At 51.5% G+C, this 23,965-nt stretch overlaps 1 protein-coding gene across 2 annotated transcripts in view; it reads left to right on the forward strand.

Moving 5' to 3' along the window:
- pex14 (peroxisomal biogenesis factor 14) overlaps positions 1-23,965 on the forward strand; it is a 47,873-nt gene that overhangs the window by 18,990 nt on the left and 4,918 nt on the right. For both annotated transcript variants that reach the window (XM_079742418.1, XM_079742419.1), the window contains exons 3-7: positions 1,217-1,301; positions 8,239-8,346; positions 10,677-10,762; positions 13,660-13,762; positions 20,320-20,417. In XM_079742418.1, coding sequence (XP_079598544.1) covers positions 1,217-1,301; positions 8,239-8,346; positions 10,677-10,762; positions 13,660-13,762; positions 20,320-20,417 — 480 coding nt within the window. The remainder of the gene's footprint in view (positions 1-1,216; positions 1,302-8,238; positions 8,347-10,676; positions 10,763-13,659; positions 13,763-20,319; positions 20,418-23,965) is intronic.

Genomic DNA, 23,965 nt, shown 5'->3' on the forward strand with positions numbered 1-23,965 from the left:
TTGAAAAGGGACCGTTTTTTACTGGTGAAGGTGTTTAGAGTTTAGGGACCCGTGTGGCGTCTTGGTTTTTTTCGGTGAAAACCGAGCGTTTTATTCTTTATCGGACGTGTTTGTTTACTTTATGGAGTAAAAAAAAAAACATGAAAGTTTTCCAAAAGGGGATATTGTTTGCAGCCGTGCCTCACTCCATAAAATGTGTGATGTATTCTGTGTCATGGCTCTACCGCCCCCTGCCACCGTTGCTGCTCGGACAAGTTTTAAAATACATTTATTTTGAATGGAAAAGGCTCCATAGCATATGCAATGCATTACCCAAAATGAATTACCACTGGCAGTGTGCTCAATCACTTTGTGTCTTTCAACACTAAAAGAAAAGAAGAGTAATCAAAACCTTTCAACCTATTAGGGGGATACATTCTGAAATTGAATCAGGGGGACCACAGGTGCGATAATAAGTCATAAACCTTCCCATCTTGTGTGTTCCCCGTTTTTTTATGTTTATCCAGTTTAGCCGGCGCCACTTCGCAGGCCCCACTTCAAATTTATGTTTTAATATTATTTGAGGAGGGTTTTTCTTTTTTTTCCTTCCACCCCATTTCCAATCCGTTGGAAATGCATACCAGGCTGGAAAATTAAGGTGCATCTCGAAGGAAAACATAATAGAATCGATGAACGCCGGGCACTTAAAACTTCTGATGTTCTGATGCCGTATAACGTTCTAGTGCATTAACGTTTCAAGTCATTACAACGTGCAGCCTGGCTGATTTGATCATGGCAGGTTTTTAACTGGAAGAATTACAGAACTTTTCGGCCTAGGATTCTGAAGTTATTAGATACAAATGATCACCTCTGCATTAAGTATAGATTTTCCTTCCTCCACACGCACTTAAGACTGGAAGTTTGTCTTTAAGAGGGTAATAGCAAATTAAGCTCCATACTCCATTTGTCCGGCACTCTTGATGGGCTAATTTTATAACTGCTGATTTGGTCGTTCCCCAGATTTAGTCTGAAAGTGGTCAGGTGGTCTTCGTGCTGAAAGGAAGGGGCTCGGTAGGCAGTCGTCAGGGCATTTCTTCCATTTTAACGAATAGCGTTCTTCATCGTCTAGACTGATGTTTGCCGAGTTTAATGGATCTGGATGTTCTTCCTGCACACATTACCGTCCTCCCCTGACATAATCGCATTGTGAGAAATTAATACATTTGTCTCTTCGCAGATTACCACTGCTGTGAAATTTCTGCAAAACCCCAAGGTGCGCCAGAGTCCACTGGCCACACGGAGAGTCTTCTTGAAGAAAAAAGGTAAGAGTGAAAGTATTCTGTTGGTGCCAATCGTATTACCTCACCCCCATCCTACTCTTTATTTTATTATAAAGGACGTTTAAAGGAAAAGCAATGTTAAGGCCTTTTACCGGAATGGGATAAGTGATGAAGTCTCTCTCTTTGCGTTTGGCAGACCAAATCTCTAAAAAGAATAAAAGATAGTGCGAGTTGATAGTGGAACTCTATCGGATCAGTCACCATAATTGCTAGCGAGCTGACCTTGCAGAAAATGGTGGAACAGTCACATTTAAAAGAATATATAAAAAAATGTATAACGTATAATTATATTAATAATACATAATATCACTAAATATAATGTTTGCATGAAGCTGATTGTTTGCTATTTTTCCTGCTAAGCAATGACAGTACATATTGCTTTCTCTAATATAAACTCATTGAGTGCTCTTTTGGTTTTGGCCTGGATCTATGAGTCCTTGTCAAACCAACATTTTCAATATGTATATGTCATGAAAATCTATAATAAGACGATAAAATGTAAATATTTAATGGAGTTTGGATAGCGATGCACACCGAATGGCTTTTTCAGGATCGTAGTCTTTTCAGGTCAGAGGTCACGGCCTTAGCATTTCGCCCTTGGGGATTAGATGGAGGTCGATTTAACTGCAAAGTGCATGATTGAGGCCCTGCGAATAAATGACCCACCAGTTGGGATGCTCTTTTGGGTTCAGGAAAATTAATATTGACAAAAGCCCACTGCATTTTCAATGGAATTATCAATACCATCTTCCCTGCCCGCGTTCTCAACCTTTTTATTTAATTTAACAGATATCGTAAATGCGAGGCCTGCCATTGGTCAGATCAGGAGGCAGAGGGGTGGAATAGATTTTGCTGGCTCATCTGTTCACTTGCGGCACAATCAAAATATTGCAAACACGCACATGTGGGCACACATGTGTGGGCGAAATAAGGTCAGTGTCGCTATCGGAGGACGAAAGGCAGCACACGGCTTTCATTCACTCGTTTGTTTTTTAACAAACATCCCGATAGCTGGATGCGGGTTTGGTACTATCTGCTGACTCTCTCCCTCGGTAAGGGGGCTTCTAGAGGAACAATGAGTGAGAGCTAAGGGACCCTCCTTCATTAGAGTGAGCGGTGGAAAGTGAGCCCTAGGCCGGCAGGATCAGGGAGCGAAACATGAAGCCGAATCTATGGCTGCCTGCTGCCTCTCCTCCTCTGGCTCTAATGACTCCTCATATCTTTCAGAAATGTCCCTGTCTTTGCGTCTCATTATTAACAACTACGGCATGTTCATAATCCACTGCAGGTTATCTCAGATTCAATAAGGGCCCCGTCGATAACATGATGTAATTCGCCTTTTTTATTTTTCTCGTTTTATCACAGTGATCGAATCAGATATAAATCTGGCTCTTTTCTGGGTTATTCTCGAAAGCGCTCTTTTCTTGTTTTATGTATTAGATTAATTAACCAATGCATTACTCTGAGGTGGGGGATCATGCATATCGGGAGGGAACAGAGTGGTAAATAACAGTAAATAGAGCAGTGTCTCCTAAGTGTTTGCTGAACACATGGCCCTGACAGTCTCTGATCTACCAGTTGTTTGATGAACAATTTGGGATTGCACACATGCACTGCAGGAATAGATTAATCTATCCTCGCTTTGACTTGAAACTTTGCCTGGCGTTGTTAAGGCTGTTATTTTTATTGTAAACTCCGATAACTCATTATATTTAATTCTTCATTTTCACAAAGTCGAGAGTAATTGCACCATTTTGCGCTGCAGAATTTTGTACATGTTACGTGTGAACTGTCGACACCTTCTGTGACTTGAAGGAACTAATCTTGCAGGCAGCTAAGGCATATGCCAATTTCAAAAGATTTCACTGCAAATTGATTTATTTTTATCTCATACACAAATAAAACTAACAACACATGAATGTGTTTCTGTTTTTCGTTTCTGCTCGATTGCGCTCTCGTCTGTAATAATGTCACTCTCAACAGAGTTGGTTACCTCGACGCTAAGACCTTAGTCGGACCGTCTGCACTATCCCGTTCATGACAATAATTTTAGCAAGGGTGGAATGCGGTGACGGACACAGTGACAGTCCAATAGAAACAAACGTTTTATTCCTTCATTTGTGCCCAGCCTTCCGTATCGTCCTCGCAACCTTTTGACCCCCAAACTCAATCAGCCCCTCCTCTCGCCCGCGACCACAGAAAATATGTCTGTCTTAATTTCTAATACAGTTTAATGTCATATTTATGTAAATAGTTCTGGGTTTTACTCTATATTAACAGCCAGAAATGTCAAAGCACACATAAAATGAAACAATACCATCTCCTGGTAGAGTGGAATTTAAATTGGATTCCTCTTGCTGCGAGTGCTTACACTGGCCGGCTGATGAAGGGGAAAATACGGCCCACTTTGATTACATGTTGCAGAATCTTTACACAATAATCTCGTCCGTGCACATTATTGCCCTGCATATTTGTGCCCTAATCTGCACTGAAGGATGCCTCTCTGGTTATGTCTCATTCCCCCGCCCCCCTCCCCCACCCCGTCCCTGAAGAGATCTTAATAGCCTGCTTTATTTCAATATTCATTGAAAAAAAATGTAATTTTCTGTTTCCCTTCCAACTGTCAATTTTGCGGTATGAATTGGCAATTATGCACTCCCATATTTCTAGCTGCCCTTCTTGAGTCCTTGTCGAATAAACTGGGAGAAAATAGTGAAACTTAGTCCGTTTGAGCATCATTTACCTGGAGATCTGAGCCTTCAAAGCGCCTCCCTCTCTCTCGTTCTCTGAGCCGTGTTCACCCCATCGCTCGCAGACAGGATTTCTTCTGAGGCGTGATGCCTGCCACAGCCATCTTAAAGCAATTCGTTTCACCTCTCTTTTGCCAAGCTCAAGTACATTTTTAGTGTCTTTTTTGAGTAACATTTAATGTGTGGCAGCCTCATCTAGGGAATTGGACCATCAGCGTCGGGTGTAATTAACGGACGTGCCATCCCGGGAGCGCCTGCCGTTGTTTTGGCACCGCCAGCCCGTTAAGACAATTAGCAATCGCACACATAATTATCAAAAGGAAAATCTAATTTCAGGACGGATTCAACTGCATTCTCCATCTTGAAAATGAGCATGTCACTCTGACCTTGTCCCCCCCCCAGTCTCCGTCCCCTCCCCCCGCCCCCCCTCCCCATCCCAGCTGCATCGTGATTGGCTAGCCGGGGGTTGCAATTTGTCTAGGGGGAGGGGGAAAGTAAAGAGTACAAAAAGGTGCAGGAGTACAGGTGGGGTCAGCAGGAGAAACGCTGCCCAGTGCACTCCATGTCAGTGAGATATATATGACGGCTTGACTTATTTCTTCTTTTCCCTCTTCCACTCTGGCGTCACAGCTGTTATCGACTTAAATAAATAATGCTAATAGGTTTCGCCCTGAACAGAGGGCCGGTGATCAGGGGTCATGGAGAAACACTGGTAGTAGACCAGTGTGTGTATTACCATACCTGGTCTGAAGGTAAGGCGACGCGGGGAAGGTTCATCATTCCCACATATTAATAGGAGGTTGTTTGCAAGTGGGGGTCATGTGACTCACCTCTCGGACAAAAATGACAATGACCAAGGCCTGCGTGGAAGGTAAAGGGATTGATGTGGTTGTAAATTACTCGGCGGCCCTAGGCCTTGCCTACTTTGTCATCAGTACAAGGCGATAAAGCAGGGAAATGAGAGGAGAGTCCCCCTTTTTAATACATAAATGAATACTCTATGAAGGTGGTCATTATTTAGGGGCATGGTGTGGGGGTTGGCTCTGAACTACGTGTGGACTCCGCGGACCCCCGCCCCCCCCAGTGCCCGGGAACGAGGAACAGCTTAAAGTCGCTCTTGCTAGTTCTCAATAACCCGCTGACCTCCATCTATTCATGACCCCCATCCACCCTCACACACCCCCTCCCCTCCCCCTGACATGCATGTTGTTTTTAAATATGATATTCAAAATGTAAGTCATTTTGCCTCAAGGGCGGCTGCATCATTCAGGCCTTTGGAGGACGTTGGAGAAGGGGGGCTTTCACCTTTTAGCACCCAAAATATTTTAGTAAGCAATTTTTATAATTGGTTGTCCAGCCTGTGTCTTGACCCATAAAGTTCAAAACTGCCAGAATCTGTGAAATGGATTTTTATGTAAGATCTGTGCCGCCTATTTGCCCTTAAAAAGCGTCGGGGGAGTGAAGGCCCCGGTGGAAATAGAGCCGTAAATAACGCGGCCAGCAATGGGTTTTCCTTTAAATAAATACCGATCAGGTTTATGTTGAAAGACAATAGAAAACGTAGCCTAGATATGCAGTTTACAGTATTTATAGCTGTAATATCGAGGTGCCAGCACCGTAATTTCATGCCCCAATGAGAATGGCAAGGTCAAAGCCGGTGCTTTGCTGGAGCATCTGCTAATACGGTCTCTCATAAACAGGCCCCGTGTGTATCAGGTGCGCCAAATAATACAGTATAATGAAATACAGAATAGCTTTCCATTATTGTTCCTGTTTTTTTTTTTCTTTTGTGCTTTACGGTGTCGTCATTAGGTGTTATTTATGTGTTTAAAGATTCATCTCCTCACTGTTTGGATCCACTTTGAGGGGCTGGGTCATTCCACAGGTTCTGGGAGCGCCTAATGCATCAGCGCCATCGCTCTGTTTGTGGGTTTTCTTCTGTTCTTTTGCCTTTTATATGTAAAACTCAATTTCACCTTGTTCTCATTTTCTTTCATACATAGATCTGAGGGGTCTTTCATTTTGTTGTTGTTTTTATTCCCGACAATAAAACGGATCAAGCTGCTTTATGAATCTCCATGTCATTTTATTTGCAGGCCAGACAAAGGGGGGGAAAAGGCTGTTATTAAGCTTTTTATTCCCCTGCTCAAACAACATTAAAGAAACAGGGGAGGGGGGGAAGCCCATTAAAATGTAAATACATTACTCGGAAACGCCTGGAAGTCTATTTTTCAGAGAAAAGCACATTTCAAGGTGAAGAGGAAGAGCAGTGGGGGGGCGGGGTGGGGGTAGGGTAGAGACCGGTCTGAATCCCTTAGACGACGGAAGCACTTTTATTTCAGGGGGGGGTTTCTTCCTGTTTGGTGAAATGGAGCCCGAACATGTCTCACTCAATAGTCTGCCACCATGCAGTCTGCTGTGGTCAGATGAATCAGGAGTCCGGGGACAGGTTATTGCTTATTGGACGGGGCAGCTTGCACCCGCTCAGCAGTCCGGCGCGGCGCTGACTTCCTGGCACTCAGGCTGCGCCGCGCATGACAGGCCGCCCCACGTTGGCCTTCAATTATTCAACCCTTTTCATGGGCGTGGGGTGTCCTTGGAGCGGTCTGGTGGACGGGCGAGGGGTGGTGTGGGGTGTCGTCCGTGGGGGTTCTCCCAAGAAAGAGTCGTCGAAACGGACGTTTGTTTTATGTCGGATTATTTGTTTGTTCAGTCTTTTTTTTTTTCTTGATTTACCAAACGTGTCAAGTAAGAGGTTTTTATGCAGTTCTTTTACGCAGGCTTTTAAAGTATATTAATGAAGTGATTTAGGGCTTGATTAACTGAGCTGTAGCGGTGGTAAAGGCTCATTCACACCCTTAACAAGTCAGGAGAAGTGTCACGGCAGTTGCTACCTCGTGTTAACACTCCACGTTGGTGTAATGAAGATCCCCCCACCCCCACACCAGCTTCTGTTAATATGCATCACAATTTGGCCGGTGTTACCGTCGTTAGTTGCTACATAAACCACTACCAGGCCTGTCATTCAGAACAAATCAGCTCAACCTCTTTTTAAAGTGCTGCTACTCTGGATGTTGGAAGAAAATCCTGCGTAGAGCTCATGTGCGAGTGTTCCCTTCAGAGTGGGAGACCCCGGGGGAACTATCGGAGTAAAAGGCTCTTGGAGAGAAAAAGGGATTTTCTGTCAGATAGACGGTAAACCCAGGAAACGCACTCAACCAAATGGGCCCAGAAAGCGATGCTAAGCAAACGGCAGCGCAGAAGAGGCTCTTAATATATAGACCCTTAACGCAGGCGGGATTTACTTATTTCAAACATGGGTCCAACGCATTACACGAAGTCTGTCGCTCTTCAGTTCCGATTTATTTGTACGGCGTTTTTGCTTATTTTTTCCTCGTCGTGACTCGTTGTCCTAGATTGAAAATATAGAAAGTGTTTAGATGGTTCTAGAAAGTTCTAATTATTTTCTTGGTGGATTAGTATTCTCATTAAACCGTGAGCCCTTCAGCAATGGCGGCATATGGCATCTGAAATAAAATCCTTTCTTCCAACAAAAGGAGACGATCATATTAGATTTTTTTTTTCCTCCTCCCCTCTGATTCTCCATCAGGGAGCCCTTTGCAATTTAATCATCACTAAAATCATTAAAAAGATCTGAAGATTAAATTATATTGGCATTTGCAAAATTATGTAATACATTTACATCACAATGAAGAAATTAAAATAAGACATTTTCTCTGTCTGGGGTGTATGAAATCTCCACTTGGGAAATATAACGGGGGAAGTGGACAGACTGTTATTTTCTCTGCCTTTGGTGACAGTTAATATGCTTGCACAGTTTCTGATTTCATTGTGTGATCTTTCCACACACGCATGTTAAAACGGCTATCAATCAGGCTGATATTCCTAATGCAAATTGTGAATTGATGACATTTGTCGAAACCTTTTTCTTTTGCTTCTTCTTTCCTTTTTTGTGGCACGTGGGGGCGGGCGGGGGCGGGGTGGTTGATGTCGGAGCGGTTTGCCGTTTATTGAACCTTGGCGATTTCAAACGCGTGGGAAATATAACCAGCAGAATTATGAAGAGCAATTTCTTTCTTGCTTTATTTCAATCCTTCCCTTATGTCACATTGAGCGGCGGTCTTCCGTGGTTTGTGTCTTGATTGCAGGCCTGACGGATGAGGAGGTGGAGCTGGCCATCCTGCGCTCCGGAAGCACGGACGAGGTCCTGGCTCTGAGCCCGCTGGGACCCCCGCAAATAGTGCCCGTAACACACAGTGAGTACACACGCAGACGCGCACACACAAACACACACTTTCCCTCACCCTCGTCCACTCATCACAAGCCCTTTCGTCGTTGTGTTTTTGTCATTTGATCTGAAGAGTTGTTTTTATATTTTTTGTCGGTTCTGTTGAACCCAGCGACGACGATGTCGGTATGACATCGCTCTGAAAAGGGGAACTCAGGCTTTTCTCGACGTTTCACACGTTTCAACATCCGACACAAACCCAGCGAGTGAAACGACCTGACTCGAGTCTACCGGTATCGCACACGCACACGCGCACACACACACACACACCAGACACTTGTCTAGAATTGGAATCCTTTCACCTAAATCTGCCCTCGGAGGGAACCGGAAACGGCTCATTGTCTGAGCGCTCGCCTGCCCTGGATCTCCCGTCTCTCGTCGTCCTCCGGCCCGCGGTGCGTTCCTCACGGGGGCTGAACTCTCGGCCACCGGCGGGGTCTTTATTACCGGGCGCTACGAGGCAGCCGCCAATTCACCAATGCAGAAGAAGTCCGCATAATGCTTAACCCGTATGACAATGCTTCCAGATGCATTCCACCCTCATTTATTACCACACTGTCCTTGACTCCTTTCGGCATCTCATGTTTTGTAATGAAAGTGATGTTGATGGGATGGCCATGTAGTTGGGGTGGGGGGGGTCTCTGTCCATAGTGGTGGTGCTGGTGGTGGTGGTGGGGGTTTATATCAAAATGGCTATAAGGGATCCGCATAATGAGGTGAGAGCTGGGAGTCTTGTTCATGTTGGGGGAGGGCCACATCGAAAAAAGGGGGTGTTCGGGGGGGTGCCGGCGGATGTGGGTGCAGGGTTGGGGGGGTGGCTACCTCCCCGTTGATGTCCTTGTTATGGGGACGGCGGGCACGGACCCGCATCCATCTCTGTCGGAGTAATGGGTCCTCTGATCTCTATTTCCACGCGGAGGAAGGACAGGAAGGCCTCCACTGAACCCAATAAATTTGAGAGGAGATTGGAAAACGGCGGCGTGGGGAGACCGGCGACTCCCCGCTTAAGTGACCGAATGGAGGAATAAAAAGGAGGAGAGGGAGGCGACGGCGAGAGCTGGGATGGAGGAGAACGGGAACCAGGAGGAGGGGGCGGGGAGTGAAGGTCCTACAAGGCGGTGGTGGAAGGAGTGGGTGTATGGAGGGGTGGGGGGCAGGAGACCCCCCGGGGTGATGCAGGGAGCCTCGTTCAGGGTCAAGAGCCTATCCCCAGGGCCCCCCCTTCCAGACGGGGGGCCGCTCCCGGGCCGGGGACCATCTCGCGGGGCCATAATGTTGATGAAGACCTGAATTGATGTGGTTACCATGGGGGAAGCGGGGGCGATGGGGGAGAGGTGGAGGGTTCACCTCCCAGACGCCCGGCACTCGGGATGTGCCCTTCAGCAGCACCCTCACCTTGGAAGCGAGCGGCTGGGAAGCCCGGGAATGCCGTGTGTGTCTCCGATCGTTTGATTTGCATGTTAAATCAGGAACGCAGCAGGGCACAAAATCAATCTGCTCTAGTTTACGTGGCGCCGGTAAACAGATCTATCAAGCAGCTCTGGAATTAAAGGCGTAATGGAACAGCGAGGTGTACGGCGCGGGCTCAGCAGACGTTATCATTCTCTCTTTTCTCCTGTGAGGCTGGACGAGAGCCGGAGGGACCTTTTTTTGTTGTTTAGTGACATTTTTCGCTGAATGCCTCCTCTTATGTCAGGAAACGAGAGACGCCCGACACACCCAGACGACGCACTCTCACACGCGCATCTGTCACTCAACGACAACGCGTCACAGAACACACACACACACTCCTCCTGAACCTCGACGGTCTATATATTCACATTCTGCTGGCGCCCACTCCTACAAAAAGAAGCTGAAAGAGAAGTTCTGCTCCGAGAAGGGCAGGAGACTAGACTTGTGTTTGCTGATGTTGGACTGAGACGTCGCCCAGGGAGACGGAAAGCTTTGTGTTCAAGGTTTGGTGAAATGTGTGATGACGATGAGCGTCGTGCTTCCCTCCCTCCAGAGCACCTCAACCCCCACTGCTCAACTTTTAGTTAAAAATCCCCCAAAAACTCTGATTATGAAACGCCTTTAGAACACCAGCTTCAGCCCAGACTCTTATCTCCCGATAAAATCCAACAGTGCAATGGTCTTATCAATCTCAATCGGAAGAGCATGGCATTAATACTGGCGTGTGTCAAGTCCCCGCCGGTGCCCCAACCCATGCTAAGAAACATATGCATAACAGTATTGTCGGTTTTGTTCCGAATAAACAAATACACTGTTTAATGGCACCGTCGTTCCCACTGTTCCCAGTTCCTCCAGGCTACCGATGGCGGGACTACAGCGCCATGGCGGTCATCATGGTGGGCGTGGCCTTCGGTCTGCAGCACGTGTACAAGGTAAGGGTCCCTCGTAGCGCATGCCTCAGTCCTCCGGCAGACACTCTGAGCCTAGCGGCCGGGCGTGGCTTCAGAAGCAGGTCATTCAGGCACCTTGGTGAAGGATACTTTCAGGTTAGGCGGCAGACATCAGGGAATCAAACCCGGTTCCTTTTCCACAGAACGCCCGGGCTACCACACTATCCCTCCCTCTTGATTTAATATCCTGAAGTAACGGCCGTTTTCATGAAGTAAGCAGCTTTCATGCTATTTGCTGCTCAGCCCCGCCTCTAAGAGATAGAAAGCAGTTGGTGTTCGGGTGAAATCAGTCTGTGTACGGGTGGTATTAGTCGGTGTATGGGTGAAATCAGTCTGTGTGTGGGTGAAATCAGTCTGTGTGTGGGTGACATCAGTCGTTGTGTGAGTGAAATCAGTCGGTGTGCGGGTGAAATCAGTCGTTGTGCGGGTGAAATCAGTCGGTGTGCGGGTGAAATCAGTCGGGCTCCTCCAGGAGAGAAAAGAAACAAGGCCGGACTTTACTTTGGGAAAGCGCAGCCGTCCGTCACTTTCCCTAAACAACGACTTTGGCTCCCGCCCGCCTCTTCATCCTCCCACCGCTGACATTATTCCCCTAAATGTTGACGGATGCCCCCAAACATCGCTCGGTAAATCTGTCCGCTGCCGGCTCTCTGGGATGTTTTGCAGTTTAATCGCTGGGCCTCGCTCGCGAGTCGGGGGGGGTGGCGGAGGCTGGAGGCTGGAGGGTGGGGGGGGGGGGTGAGTTGACTTATAGCGGCGCAGCGAAAGGCACCCTCTGCTCAACATGCTTCTGGTCGAGCTGTTAAAGCCTTCCTGTTTTACATCAGAGCATGATCTTTCAGACAACCTCGTAATTTCTTTGCCTCTCTCTCTCTCTGCTCCCATTGGCCCCGGGTTGTTTCTCGAACGCCCGTGTAGGGCTGGTGGGGGCTTTTCTTTTTTTTGTTTAGTTTTTTTTCCCCGCTTTTCTTTTTTTTAATAAACAAAGTTGCTAACACAGCACATCCGTCTTTTGATATTCGGCCGCCTCCAAATAATCACCCTGTTTTTATTGAGCGTCACAGCCCTTGAACATGGGCCTGTGAGGCCCCTTGTCCCCGCGCCGCCATTAATCCTCTGCTGGTGGTGGCTGGGGCCCTGAGTGGCATATGGGGGCCATTACTTGGATTTTAGAGGACGGGTGTTCCTGCAGTAGCTCATTCCCCCTCTATGACAAATTCCCTCCATGGCAGGCCGTGTGTGTGTGTGTGTGTGTGTGTGTGTGTGTGTGTGTGTGTCGGTCTTGTGCAAACTACCGCAGCACATCATATGCATACCTGACCCTCTGCACTCTGAACAGAGGTCAGAGGGAGGCTGTGTTCGGTCAGGGGGGGGCCGTACCGGAGAGACAACACCAATCAATACCAGATAATATCTGCGCTGTCGGGATCAGATCCCCAAACAGGACTCAACACTTCTGTGAGGCGTCGCCTGGACTCAAATCAATCGTCTTTCTTTTTCAACTTGTAATTTTCTAATTCGTGACACAATGTCTCTCGTGGAGGATAGATCGAATAAAACCGTTAAACCGAAATATTACAGATTTCTGCTCTTGAAAGACACACACTCTCACTCACACACACACATTAACACACACACACAAAAATACACACACACAAAAATGCATACACACATACACACACACACACACACACACACGCGCGCACAGCGACACGCACGCACACACACACACAAAGAAACACGCACACGCAGAGCGACACACACAGCGACACACACGCCGCCTCGCCCCGCCGCCGGCCTCTCGGGGAGCAGCCGGCCCCGCCAGCCGCTGCTGTCCCGGGAGGCGGCGGCGGCGGCGTCCCGCGGTGGCGAGGGGGGATGGCGGCTGTCGTGTCTCCCACGGAGCCCGTGCTGCGGCGCCATATGCCCGGGCTGCCGCCGTACCCAGCGAGGCTGCGGAGCGCCGTGTAAACAGCCCCCGGCGCCCAGCAGCCCGCTTATTAATTACTACCTGTTGACACTTGTTTAATCTTTTTTACCTAAAAAGTGTTTATTACTCGGCACAGGTGGTGCCAGACAGCACCTGTGTGTGTGTGTGTGGGGGGGGGGCGGGGGTAGCGAGTACGAGGATGGTGTCGTCGGCTGCGATGACGAAGGCGAGGGTTTGAGCCGAGCGTACCGTTTCCTCGGGGCCCTGTTTGGGGGTTTGGGGACCACGTCGCAGGCCGGGGGCCCTGCGCTCCGGACGCTCCCCTGAGCTCCGGCCGTCGGTCGCGGAGGCGTGTGGGGCCGCGTGTGATCGTCATCTGGAGAGCACACCCAGCGCTCCGCTCCGCGGGCCGCGATGTGCACCCAGAGCGCTTCATGCTGGGGAGTTCGGTTCTCTCTCGGCGGCGGAGATGGACAAGAGGATGTTCGTCGAGTCGCGCTCATCCTGTCGCCAACTGTGGCCCCGGTCGCAGCAGATTCTCCCGCTGTTTGTTTCTGCGTTTTATCTATTTCATTTGCTCATTCCCCCAGCACTGTTTTCTTTTTTTCGGTCGTATGTGCACATCTGTCCTCAGAATGTCGGGAAGAATGTTTTCATCGGACAGTTTAGACAACAGAGTCAACAATAAGACAACGACTTTGACCCCCTCTCTGCCACACAGATATGGCAGCTCTCTCTCTCTCTCTCTCTCTCTCTCTCCATCCCTCTCTCCCTCTCTCTCTCTCCATCCCTCTCTGTCTCTCTGTCTCTCCCTCTCTGTCTCTGTCTCTCTCTCCTCCCCCATGTGTCTCCTCCCTCCCTCCCTCTCTCCATCCACCTCCCTCTCCTCCCCCATGTCTCTCCTCCCGCGGTGGGGGGCTTTAATGGCGTGTCATGTTTTTAATTGCAGAGATACATCCTTCCTCTGATTGTGGGCCGGCGCCAGGACCAGCAGCATCTGCAGCGGCTGGAGAGCAGCGTGGCGGAGATGAGTGGCACGCTGACACAGACAGGTGAAGATTAATATCTTCATGGCTTTCTCCCTCCTTAACATTTTCCTTCATTTATCTGTCGCCAAAATCGGGGGTGAGGGGGGTGTCGCGGGGTGGTGTTGGGGGGGGGGGGTACCCAGTGCGTTTTTTAACAAATGAGGCCCCGCTGTCATTTCGCTTTAATTTGAAATTGCTTGTTTACTGTCAGGGCTCGGGCTCAATTAATTACGTTTCGCTGAAAAGCTCTTAACCCCAGAATATTAATGAGGGGTAGGGAAATGACAACTTTCTGAACCCCCGCCACCACCCAGCACCACGACATCCCACCACCCTCACCACCACCACCACCACCACCAGCCCCCCGCATCCACCATCCATCCCTCTTTCACCGCACCCTCCACGACCCCCACCCCGCCACAAACACCGCCACCGCCGTCACAGTCGTCACCGTCGCCATCACACGCTCCCCTCCCCTTCGGTGGCGAGAAAGTTCATTTTAATTCTGCAGCGGTTGTGGGCTCACACTCCTGTGTGCTCGTGCGCGCCCCTGTGTGGTCGTGCGCGCACGCAGTGCGTGTGCACGTGCGCTCCACGGTGGCTGTGCCCGATGGCGGGTCCTGCTGTGATTAAGTGTGTGGTGACAGGTGTGGCTCCCGTGTCGGACAGGTGAGGAATCTCAACCTGGCTGTCAGACGCAGGTGGAGGTGGAGGAGGAGGAGGAGGAGGAGGTGGAGGAGGAAGAGGAGGTGGAGGAGGGGGGTTGAAAGGATGAGGGAGAGAAATGAGGGAGGGGAGGAAAGAGAGAGATGCATTTCTTCTTCGTTGTCAATGTAATTAAACATGGTGGGAGAAGCGATGCAGGCAGAGACTCTGGCAAAGTTTGGTCTTTGTGTGTGACTTTGCTCGACTTCCATTGGCCGGCAGTTGGGCGATTAAAACCCCACCTTGAGTGGGGCGGCCTGCCACGGAGAATCTCAGAGATCATCACAAATAGACAGATGTCTTCCTTTACCTTTATAACAGAATTTTCCGTTCGTCGTATGCAAGGGCGGCTAAACAAATTAGCTGCGATTCTATTACATTTACGTTCCTGTTCAATTTTCCAACATCCCCCCACTCCCTAAAATATAGACTTTGCATTTTTTTTTCTGGATCAGGCCTTTTAGAAAAAAGAAAAAAAAAAAACAGGGAACAAAAACGACGAGTCATTATCAAACGGAGGCAAATTTGTGGGTTTGAGTCGTGCCCTCGCCGGGCGAGTCATGGCACGCAGAGCGTGGAGAGATCACCACCGCGGCGCTATCTCCCTCGCTCATCACACACCAAGGCTATTGTCTCCTGTGTGTGGGCGGGGCCGGGGGCTCATGGCGTGCGACCCGTCGCGCACACACACCATCTGATTAACAAATCGCCGCTCGTTTTATGGTCATTTTTTGGCCCAACTATGCAAACCCGTTACTTCCGGCGGCCGCACCGCCACCTCTTCCCCGTGGGCCCTTCTGAAGAGCTGCCAGGAGCCCGGCCGTGCTGGTGGAGCAGAGAGGACTCCTCCAGCGCTCTCTGATGGTCCTGGTGGAGCGGAGAGGACTCCTCTAGCGCTCTGTGATGGTCCTGGTGGAGCGGAGAGGACTCCTCTAGCGCTCTCTGATGGTCCTGGTGGAGCGGCAAGGACTCCTCTAGCGCTCTGTGATGGTCCTGGTGGAGCGGAGAGGACTCCTCTAGCGCTCTCTGATGGTCCTGGTGGAGCGGAGAGGACTCCTCCAGCGCTCTCTGATGGTCCTGGTGGAGCGGAGAGGACTCCTCTAGTGCTCTCTGATGGTCCTGGTGGAGCGGAGAGGACTCCTCCAGCGCTCTCTGATGGTCCTGGTGGAGCGGAGAGGACTCCTCTAGCGCTCTGTGATGGTCCTGGTGGAGCGGAGAGGACTCCTCCAGCGCTCTCTGATGGTCCTGGTGGAGCGGAGAGGACTCCTCTAGCGCTCTGTGATGGTCCTGGTGGAGCGGAGAGGACTCCTCTAGCGCTCTCTGATGGTCCTGGTGGAGCGGCAAGGACTCCTCTAGCGCTCTCTGATGGTCCTGGTGGAGCGGAGAGGACTCCTCTAGCGCTCTCTGATGGTCCTGGTGGAGCGGAGAGGACTCCTCTAGCGCTCTCTGATGGTCCTGGTGGAGCGGAGAGGACTCCTCTAGCGCTCTCTGATGGTCCTGGTGGAGCAGAGAGGACTCCTCCAGCGCTCTCTGATGGTCCTGGTGGAGCGGAGAGGACTCCTCTAGCGCTCTCTGATGGTCCTGGTGGAGCGGAGAGGACTCCTCTAGCGCTCTCTGATGGTCCTGGTGGAGCGGAGAGGACTCCTCTAGCGCTCTCTGATGGTCCTGGTGGAGCGGAGAGGACTCCTCTAGCGCTCTGTGATGGTCCTGGTGGAGCAGAGAGGACTCCTCTAGCGCTCTCTGATGGTCCTGGTGGAGCAGAGAGGACTCCTCCAGCGCTCTCTGATGGTCCTGGTGGAGCGGAGAGGACTCCTCTAGCGCTCTGTGATGGTCCTTGTGCAGCAGAGAGGACTCCTCCAGCGCTCTCTGATGGTCCTGGTGGAGCGGAGAGGACTCCTCTAGCGCTCTCTGATGGTCCTGGTGGAGCGGAAAGGACTCCTCTAGCGCTCTGTGATGGTCCTGGTGGAGCAGAGAGGACTCCTCTAGCGCTCTCTGATGGTCCTGGTGGAGCAGAGAGGACTCCTCCAGCGCTCTCTGATGGTCCTGGTGGAGCGGAGAGGACTCCTCTAGCGCTCTCTGATGGTCCTGGTGGAGCGGAGAGGACTCCTCCAGCGCTCTCTGATGGTCCTGGTGGAGCGGAGAGGACTCCTCTAGCGCTCTGTGATGGTCCTGGTGGAGCGGAGAGGACTCCTCTAGCGCTCTGTGATGGTCCTGGTGGAGCGGAGAGGACTCCTCTAGCGCTCTCTGATGGTCCTGGTGGAGCGGAGAGGACTCCTCTAGCGCTCTCTGATGGTCCTGGTGGAGCGGAGAGGACTCCTCTAGCGCTCTGTGATGGTCCTGGTGGAGCGGAGAGGACTCCTCTAGCGCTCTGTGATGGTCCTGGTGGAGCGGAGAGGACTCCTCTAGCGCTCTCTGATGGTCCTGGTGGAGCGGAGAGGACTCCTCTAGCGCTCTGTGATGGTCCTTGTGCAGCAGAGAGGACTCCTCTAGCGCTCTGTGATGGTCCTGGTGGAGCGGAGAGGACTCCTCTAGCGCTCTCTGATGGTCCTGGTGGAGCGGAGAGGACTCCTCTAGCACTCTCTGATGGTCCTGGTGGAGCGGAGAGGACTCCTCTAGCGCTCTGTGATGGTCCTGGTGGAGCGGAGAGGACTCCTCTAGCGCTCTCTGATGGTCCTGGTGGAGCGGAGAGGACTCCTCTAGCACTCTCTGATGGTCCTGGTGGAGCGGAGAGGACTCCTCTAGCGCTCTGTGATGGTCCTGGTGGAGCGGAGAGGACTCCTCTAGCGCTCTGTGATGGTCCTGGTGGAGCGGAGAGGACTCCTCTAGCGCTCTCTGATGGTCCTGGTGGAGCGGAGAGGACTCCTCTAGCGCTCTGTGATGGTCCTTGTGCAGCAGAGAGGACTCCTCTAGCGCTCTGTGATGGTCCTGGTGGAGCGGAGAGGACTCCTCTAGCGCTCTCTGATACAGCCAGGGGGGGGGACTAATTTGCTGTGACTGCAGTCGCCAAAGCTGCTATTGTAGTTAATGACGGTTGTAGTTAACAGTTGGGAAGAGGGGTTGCAATTACACCAAGGGCTTTTACTCTCTGTGCACTCTCTCTCGCTCTCTCTCTCTCTCTCTGTCTCTCTCTCTCTCGGCCTCTCTCTCTCTGTCTCTCTCTCTCGGCCTCTCTACCTCATCCACACACCCCATACTGAGTAATAGCAGCTGTCTTCCTGGCTGCTGCCAATTGCTTCCTTGAACCCCCTTTTGTTAAAGTTCATGTACTCCTCTAGTGCCGCGTGCAATGGACTGATGGGTCCATTTGAATGGAGTGGACTGCATTAGTCGCTCTCTCGATCTCTCGCTCTGTGTCCCCTCCCCACCCCACACCCGGCCCACCACCCAAAACCAGGGGCCTTGGCTCCCATTATGATACCCCAGCCCCCGCCCCCCCCCTACAACTTCACACAGACAATTAATGAATGGATCTTGGAAGCACTTCACGACAGCAGCTTCTGTAATGGAGTCGGGCGGCGGCCGGGCCTCTCTCTCTCTCCCCAGCCAGCCGGGCCATATTGGAGTCCAGCTGGCCATAAGGAGGGCGAGCGCGGCCCGGACATATGTACTGTACATTATGTGGAGGCTCCTCGCTGAATAATTTACTGAATACACAATGGCTCCTCCTCGAAGCATCTGCAGACTCTGCTTCTCGCGGCCCCGTCTCTGAAATTCTCTGTGTTCTGCACACACACAGTCACACACACACGCACACACACACAGAGTCACACTCACACTGTCGCGCTGTGATTCATGCCCGGCCAAAGTCAGTGACCTCATTATTGCTGGCGTCATATCTGTGATGGTCGGCGTCCGTGGAGCTCCTCAAAGCTGCCGGGGCCGCCGGCCAACAGACTTCAAATGACTCGTTGTGCCCGACTGGTTTCCCCCCCTCGTGCCAATTTACACCAACTCCTCGTTTCTTAATGGGTTCCCGCTGTTTGGCCGCGTGTCGCTCGGCCCTCGTCTTAGTCGCACGCCCAACCCCAAAACTTAACTGCTGCCGCAGGCCGCTGTCCGCGTCGGGCCGGTAGGAACCCGTTAGGAAAAGTACGGTTCTGCTCTGCTGGTGGAGCTGACCCGCACATCTGGAATCGCTGAGCAGGGAGGGGGGGGGGGTTGCACGCCGCCCACTAACACCTTTTTAAACGGGCTGTCGTCTGCAGGCTTTAAGCCTTCGCCGCCCGCCTCCTCCAATCGCAGCGCGCGGTCGCAGACGGCGGCCGACCACAGAGCTCATGACCGGAGAGCTCTTCTCGGTTTTTGTTTCGTTGGTTATTTCGGTGGAACCTGCGACCCGCACGTCCACGGCCGTTCTGCAGAGCTAGGCATCGCTGAGAAGAGCAAACAACGAGGCGCCCCGCCCTTATTGACCCAGTCCACACCCTCTTAAACGCAGGTGGAGCACCGAGATCCGGCCGCCTTTTGATACAACATCAAATACCATCTCTATGGGATGCCCTCTCTTTCCTTTGTTTTCATTCCAATTATTTCTCACTCTAACTCTCTCCTTGTGTCTCTCTATGGCTCTCCTCTCTCTCGCTCTCTCTCGCTCTCTCTCTCTCTCTCTCCATCTCTCTCTCTCTCTCTCTCTCTCTCTCTCTCTCTCTCTCTCTCTCTCTCTCTCTCTCTCTCTCTCTCTCTCTCTCTCTCTCTCTCTCTCTCTCTCTCTCTCTGCCTCTCTATGACTCTCTCTTAACCAGGATCTTGCTTTTCGTCCTGCCCTAGGCTAATGTTAGCCCTCTCCACATCCTGTCCTCTGGCCGGTAGTGTAGGGCGAGCTTTTAACCATTGGGCTGACAAGCTCGGCACAGAGCGGCCACAATATCTGTTGATGTTAATCCCATTAGGCTTGATTTAACACTTTGCACGCCCATGATTTATATGAATGTTTATTGGTTTTCTGTAATACAATCAGCTCAGGGAAACTTAATGCATTGTTTGGTAATACACGCATGACTGCAAGCACTGTGGAGGGGTGTGGGGGTATATGGGCAACAAACACGTGCACGTTGTTATTTGAAATCATACACCCTCTTCCAACACCCTACACTTGAGCTAATTCGATCTTCAAAGTCATTGGAAAAAGAGCCATATTTATTGGGATTAGGGGGACAGCGCGCCGCCCCCACCCAGGAACGGGGCCTCGTTTCTGCCTTTGTGGATCGTTTGAGGATGGGGCCGCATTAGGAGGCGGTGTCTGGGCGGATAATGGAGGGTTCCGTCGCCTTATTTGATTTAAGTTCAGACACTTGAGATTAATATCGCCCAGCAGTTTGAGAGGCGATGACCCTCCCCCTCCCACCTCCCACCTCCCACCTCTCCTCGCCGCCGCCAGAAAGGTGGGACTGAAAGTTTACTGGGGGTGGCGGCTCGGGTGACTGATCTCAGAGGACGGCTTTGATGAGCCCGTTTCCACGGCGACGGGCCGCCGCCACTCGCCACTGGCCGCAACACGACGGGGGAACAAAGAGGATTGTTCTCAGTGTTTATCAGACTGGAGCGTTTCTCTGGTGGTGGAGCACCTGATGGCCACGGTGAAGTAATGTAACTCCAGATTCTGGTGTGTGTGTGTGTGTGTGTGTGTGTGTGTGTGTGTGTGTGTGTGTGTGTGTGTGTGTGTGTGTTTGTGTTTACACGTGCATGTGTGTGTGTGTGTGTTTACACGTGCATCTGTGCGTCTGTGCGCGTGTGCCTGTGTATGTGTGTGTCTGTGCCTGTGTGCCTGTACCTGTGTGTGTGTGTGTGTGCGTCTGTGCCTGTGTGCCTCTGTGTGTGTGCGTCTGTGCCTGTGTGTGTGTGTGTGTGTGTGTGTGTGTGTGCGCTCTCGTCCGCAGTGGGCCAGCTCCAGCAGACCCTGACCTCGCTGCAGGATCTCCTGGTGCAGCAGCAGCTGAAGTTACAGGAGCTGTCCCAGGGTCTGAGCACAGCCGGGGTGAGCCCTCCCACAGCACCGCACACCGCCAGCCCATAATACTCCTGTTGGTTACCTCACACACGGCATCGCGTCCAGAGCCTGGTTATACACAGTCCAAACCGGTGGCCGGGTATTCTAATAAGCGCGCGTGCGTGTGTGTTGATCCTCCGCCGATGATCAGAGCCCCCAGACGCACTCTTCCTCGAGTGAGGAGCTCCAGAACGACACAACTTTAGTGCCGGGATGAAGCGCCGCCAGGGCTCGTAACAGCAGCCGTAAATCGCCGCGTGATTCACGGGCCGCCGCCCCCCTGAACAAAGGGAGAGACCGGCAGCGATCTGAGGCAGAGCTTTATGTCCACAGCTTGTTCAGCACGGAGCATCTGGGACGCACAGGGGATCAACGCACAACTCACATCTGGGACACACAGGGGGAAGCGAACGCACATCTGGGACGCACAGGGGCAACCGAACACACAACTCACATCTGCTCTGGCACCAACAAAGAAGAAAATACAAAAACGAGGTTCAACGAGAAACTTGTCGATTCATCGCTGCTTCTGCGGCACTTGAGGACCTTCCCAGCTGGCAGGTTTCCTCGAAATGGAGTGAGTGAGTGTGTGTGTGTGTGTGTGTGTGTGTGTGTGTGTGTGTCTGTGTGTGCGCGGGTGTGCGGAGGCCTTCAGCTGAGCAGAACTCCTCAACCAAACCACGCCGACAGGAAGTAGTCCGGGGTCACAGCCTCTGCGGCGCCAGGTCATTGGCCGTCATCCCGACCAATGAGCATCTGCTGAGGAAACTGATGATGGAACGCCCGACGGTTTTAGAATATTGTCATCGAATGAAGTGAATGGAAAAAGATGATAAAGGGTGTACTTCATCCGCCCTGAGCGGCGGGTTGCACGGTGGCAGTGTGTAAACAGTACATTTCACATCCAGTAACCCGGATCCTAAAAGCGCTTCACGGCTTCAGAGGAGACGGCTCGTCTGAGGAAACCCACCAATGGCAGGAGGGCCTGGTCGTCCTCGGGCAGAGGAGGAGATTGTTTCACCCCCCCCGCTCCCTCCTGATAAGAAACACATGCTGGGGGCCCCCCTCCTCGGCGATGCTAACAGGTCGTGTTACGCCATCACACCTCTCAACCAGGAAACACACGAGGGCCTTCTGTTTCCTCCTCTCAGTGGCCCCCGCCTCATGGATCCGGGCCCCCGAGGGCCGGCGGACAGAAACACACGCACACGCATAGAAACACACAGACATGCACACACACACGCAAGAACACACACACACAGAAGAACGCACGCACCCACACACACACACACACACGCAAGAACACACACACACAGAAGAATGCACGCACGCACACACACACGCAAGAACACACGCACACAAGAACACATGCATGCACACACACACGCAAGAACACACAGACGCAAGAACACATGCATGCACACACACACGCAAGAACACACACAAGAACACACGCACGGAAGAACACACACACAAGAACACACGCACGGAAGAACACACGCACGCAAGAATACACGAAGGTACACACACAGAAACACACAGAACAGAGAAACACACACACACATAGAAACACACACACACACACACACACACACACACATCGCGGGAGATTACAGAATAAGTGCCGTTTATCACTGGGGGGCTGAGACGATCCCCTCTTTGTGCTGTTTCTCTCTGTGTAAATGGACTGTTTAAAGGGTATTACGGCAGCCTGCCCTGCCTCCTGAACAGAGAAGGCCTTTAGGGCTGATTCCTCCCCAATGTTAACCAGTCTATTCCAGGGCCCCATTATCATTACAGATCGGCCAGTTAACTCTGTTTGCCCCGCCGTTGCGCAACTCCCTGATAGTTCTCTTTATTAGTGGATGCACATAGAAGATTAAAAAAAAAAGACTGGGAGGGAAAAAAAGCGAAGGAAACGGCTGTTAGACCAATCGCCGCTGGGAGAAGAGCATAAATAAAGAGTAAAAATCAATTGCACTGAACCAGTGTTTCCACTCAAAAGCCCTCCTCTGGGATGCGTGTGTGTGTGTGTGTGTGGGAGGTTGTCGGGGGGGGGGGGGGGTGCCTTTCGAAACTAATTTTATCATAAATATACATGCGTTACGCAAGAAGGGCAGAAAAAAAGCAGTGTCTGCCGGCAGGGTAAACTGTGAATTAATTTGCCTTCCGACGCTCTCAAACAAGCCTAGTTAAAGATCTTATCTCCGCTAATGGTCCGTAGGCAATCGTCTTCATTTGGCACCGCGTTCCTCGGTTGTGGCTGACGCTGACGTCTTTCGCTCGTGTGTGTGTGTGTGCGTGCGTCATAGATATATCTAACATAGATATACTATACACTTGTATTTAGTGAAAGCGCCCCCAGCCGTCACCAAGCCATAGACACCGTCCCTCCCTTCCTCCACGCCCGTCGTAGCGCTGGACCTAAGATCAAAGGTGCCCCTCGTTTTCTTTATTTTCCCCTTCTTTAGTTTTACAAAGTTAGGCCACAAGGAGATGGTCACAGCAGCGTGGGCGGGGAAGCAGTCCCGAGGCCGGGGTGACCAGCGGAGGAACGCGCGTCGAAGGCGTCTCGGAGCGGCGTTCCTCGTTGAACTGGTGTTTCCCCTGGCGATATCGTCATGGCGAGGCAACACCTGAACCCCGGGACTGATATCGATGACGGGCGGGGCTGACGTCCATCACACCTGGAGCAGAGCGCCTGGCGTCTGACAGAGCGTCCCGGTGTCTCTCTGCTGTATTTAGCGCTAATCACGCTCAGTATTAAAATGTATACAAATAGGATGAGGGGAAGGGGCTTTCCACGGGTTGGATCAGCACGCTGCTAGTGAGGCGTGCGCCACAAAACGACGAGCCTTCACGGAGCCTGGCATGCACCACCACGACCCCCACCCCATTCACCCCACCACCACCACCACCACCACCACACGGATCCTAATCAGCCAGGTTTAGGAGCCGATAAGGAGCCCAATGCCTCCTCCACGTCTCCCACTCCTCCCTGCTTCCCCTCCCTCTGCTGTAAATGAGTCTGATCCCTTTCAGATGTGATTCAATTAATTTCTTTTAGATTTAATTACAAGGGAAAAGAGTCAAAGTTATCCCTCTCCCCTCGATGGGGGGCCGCGCTGCCTAACAAGGCTCCTCCGGTGAGTCTGCAGTCGAGTCTTAATTACAGCTTTCTTAGTTTTGTTTTATCGTGCACCCCCCCCCCCCCCCCCACTCCTTTCCCCGACACTCGCCCTATCTTTCTCTCTGCTGCTTTCTCTCTCTACCTCAACCTCTCTCTCTCTCTCTGCCTGTCTCTCTCTCTCTCTGCCTCTCTCTCTCTCTGCCTGTCTCTCTCTGCCTGTCTCTCTCTGCCTCTCTCTCTGCCTATCTCTCTCTCTCTGCCTATCTCTCTCTCTCTCTCTCTCTCTCTCTCTCTCTCTCTCTCTCTCTGCCTCTCTCTCTCTCTGCCTCTCTCTCTCTCTCTCTCTCTCTCTCTCTCTCTCTCTCTCTCTCTCTCTCTCTGGTCCAGTCGGTGTAGCTCTCGCTCG

The sequence above is a fragment of the Pollachius pollachius genome (genome assembly GCF_949987615.1).
Source record: "Pollachius pollachius genome assembly, chromosome: 8".
NCBI classification, from domain to species: domain Eukaryota; kingdom Metazoa; phylum Chordata; class Actinopteri; order Gadiformes; family Gadidae; genus Pollachius; species Pollachius pollachius.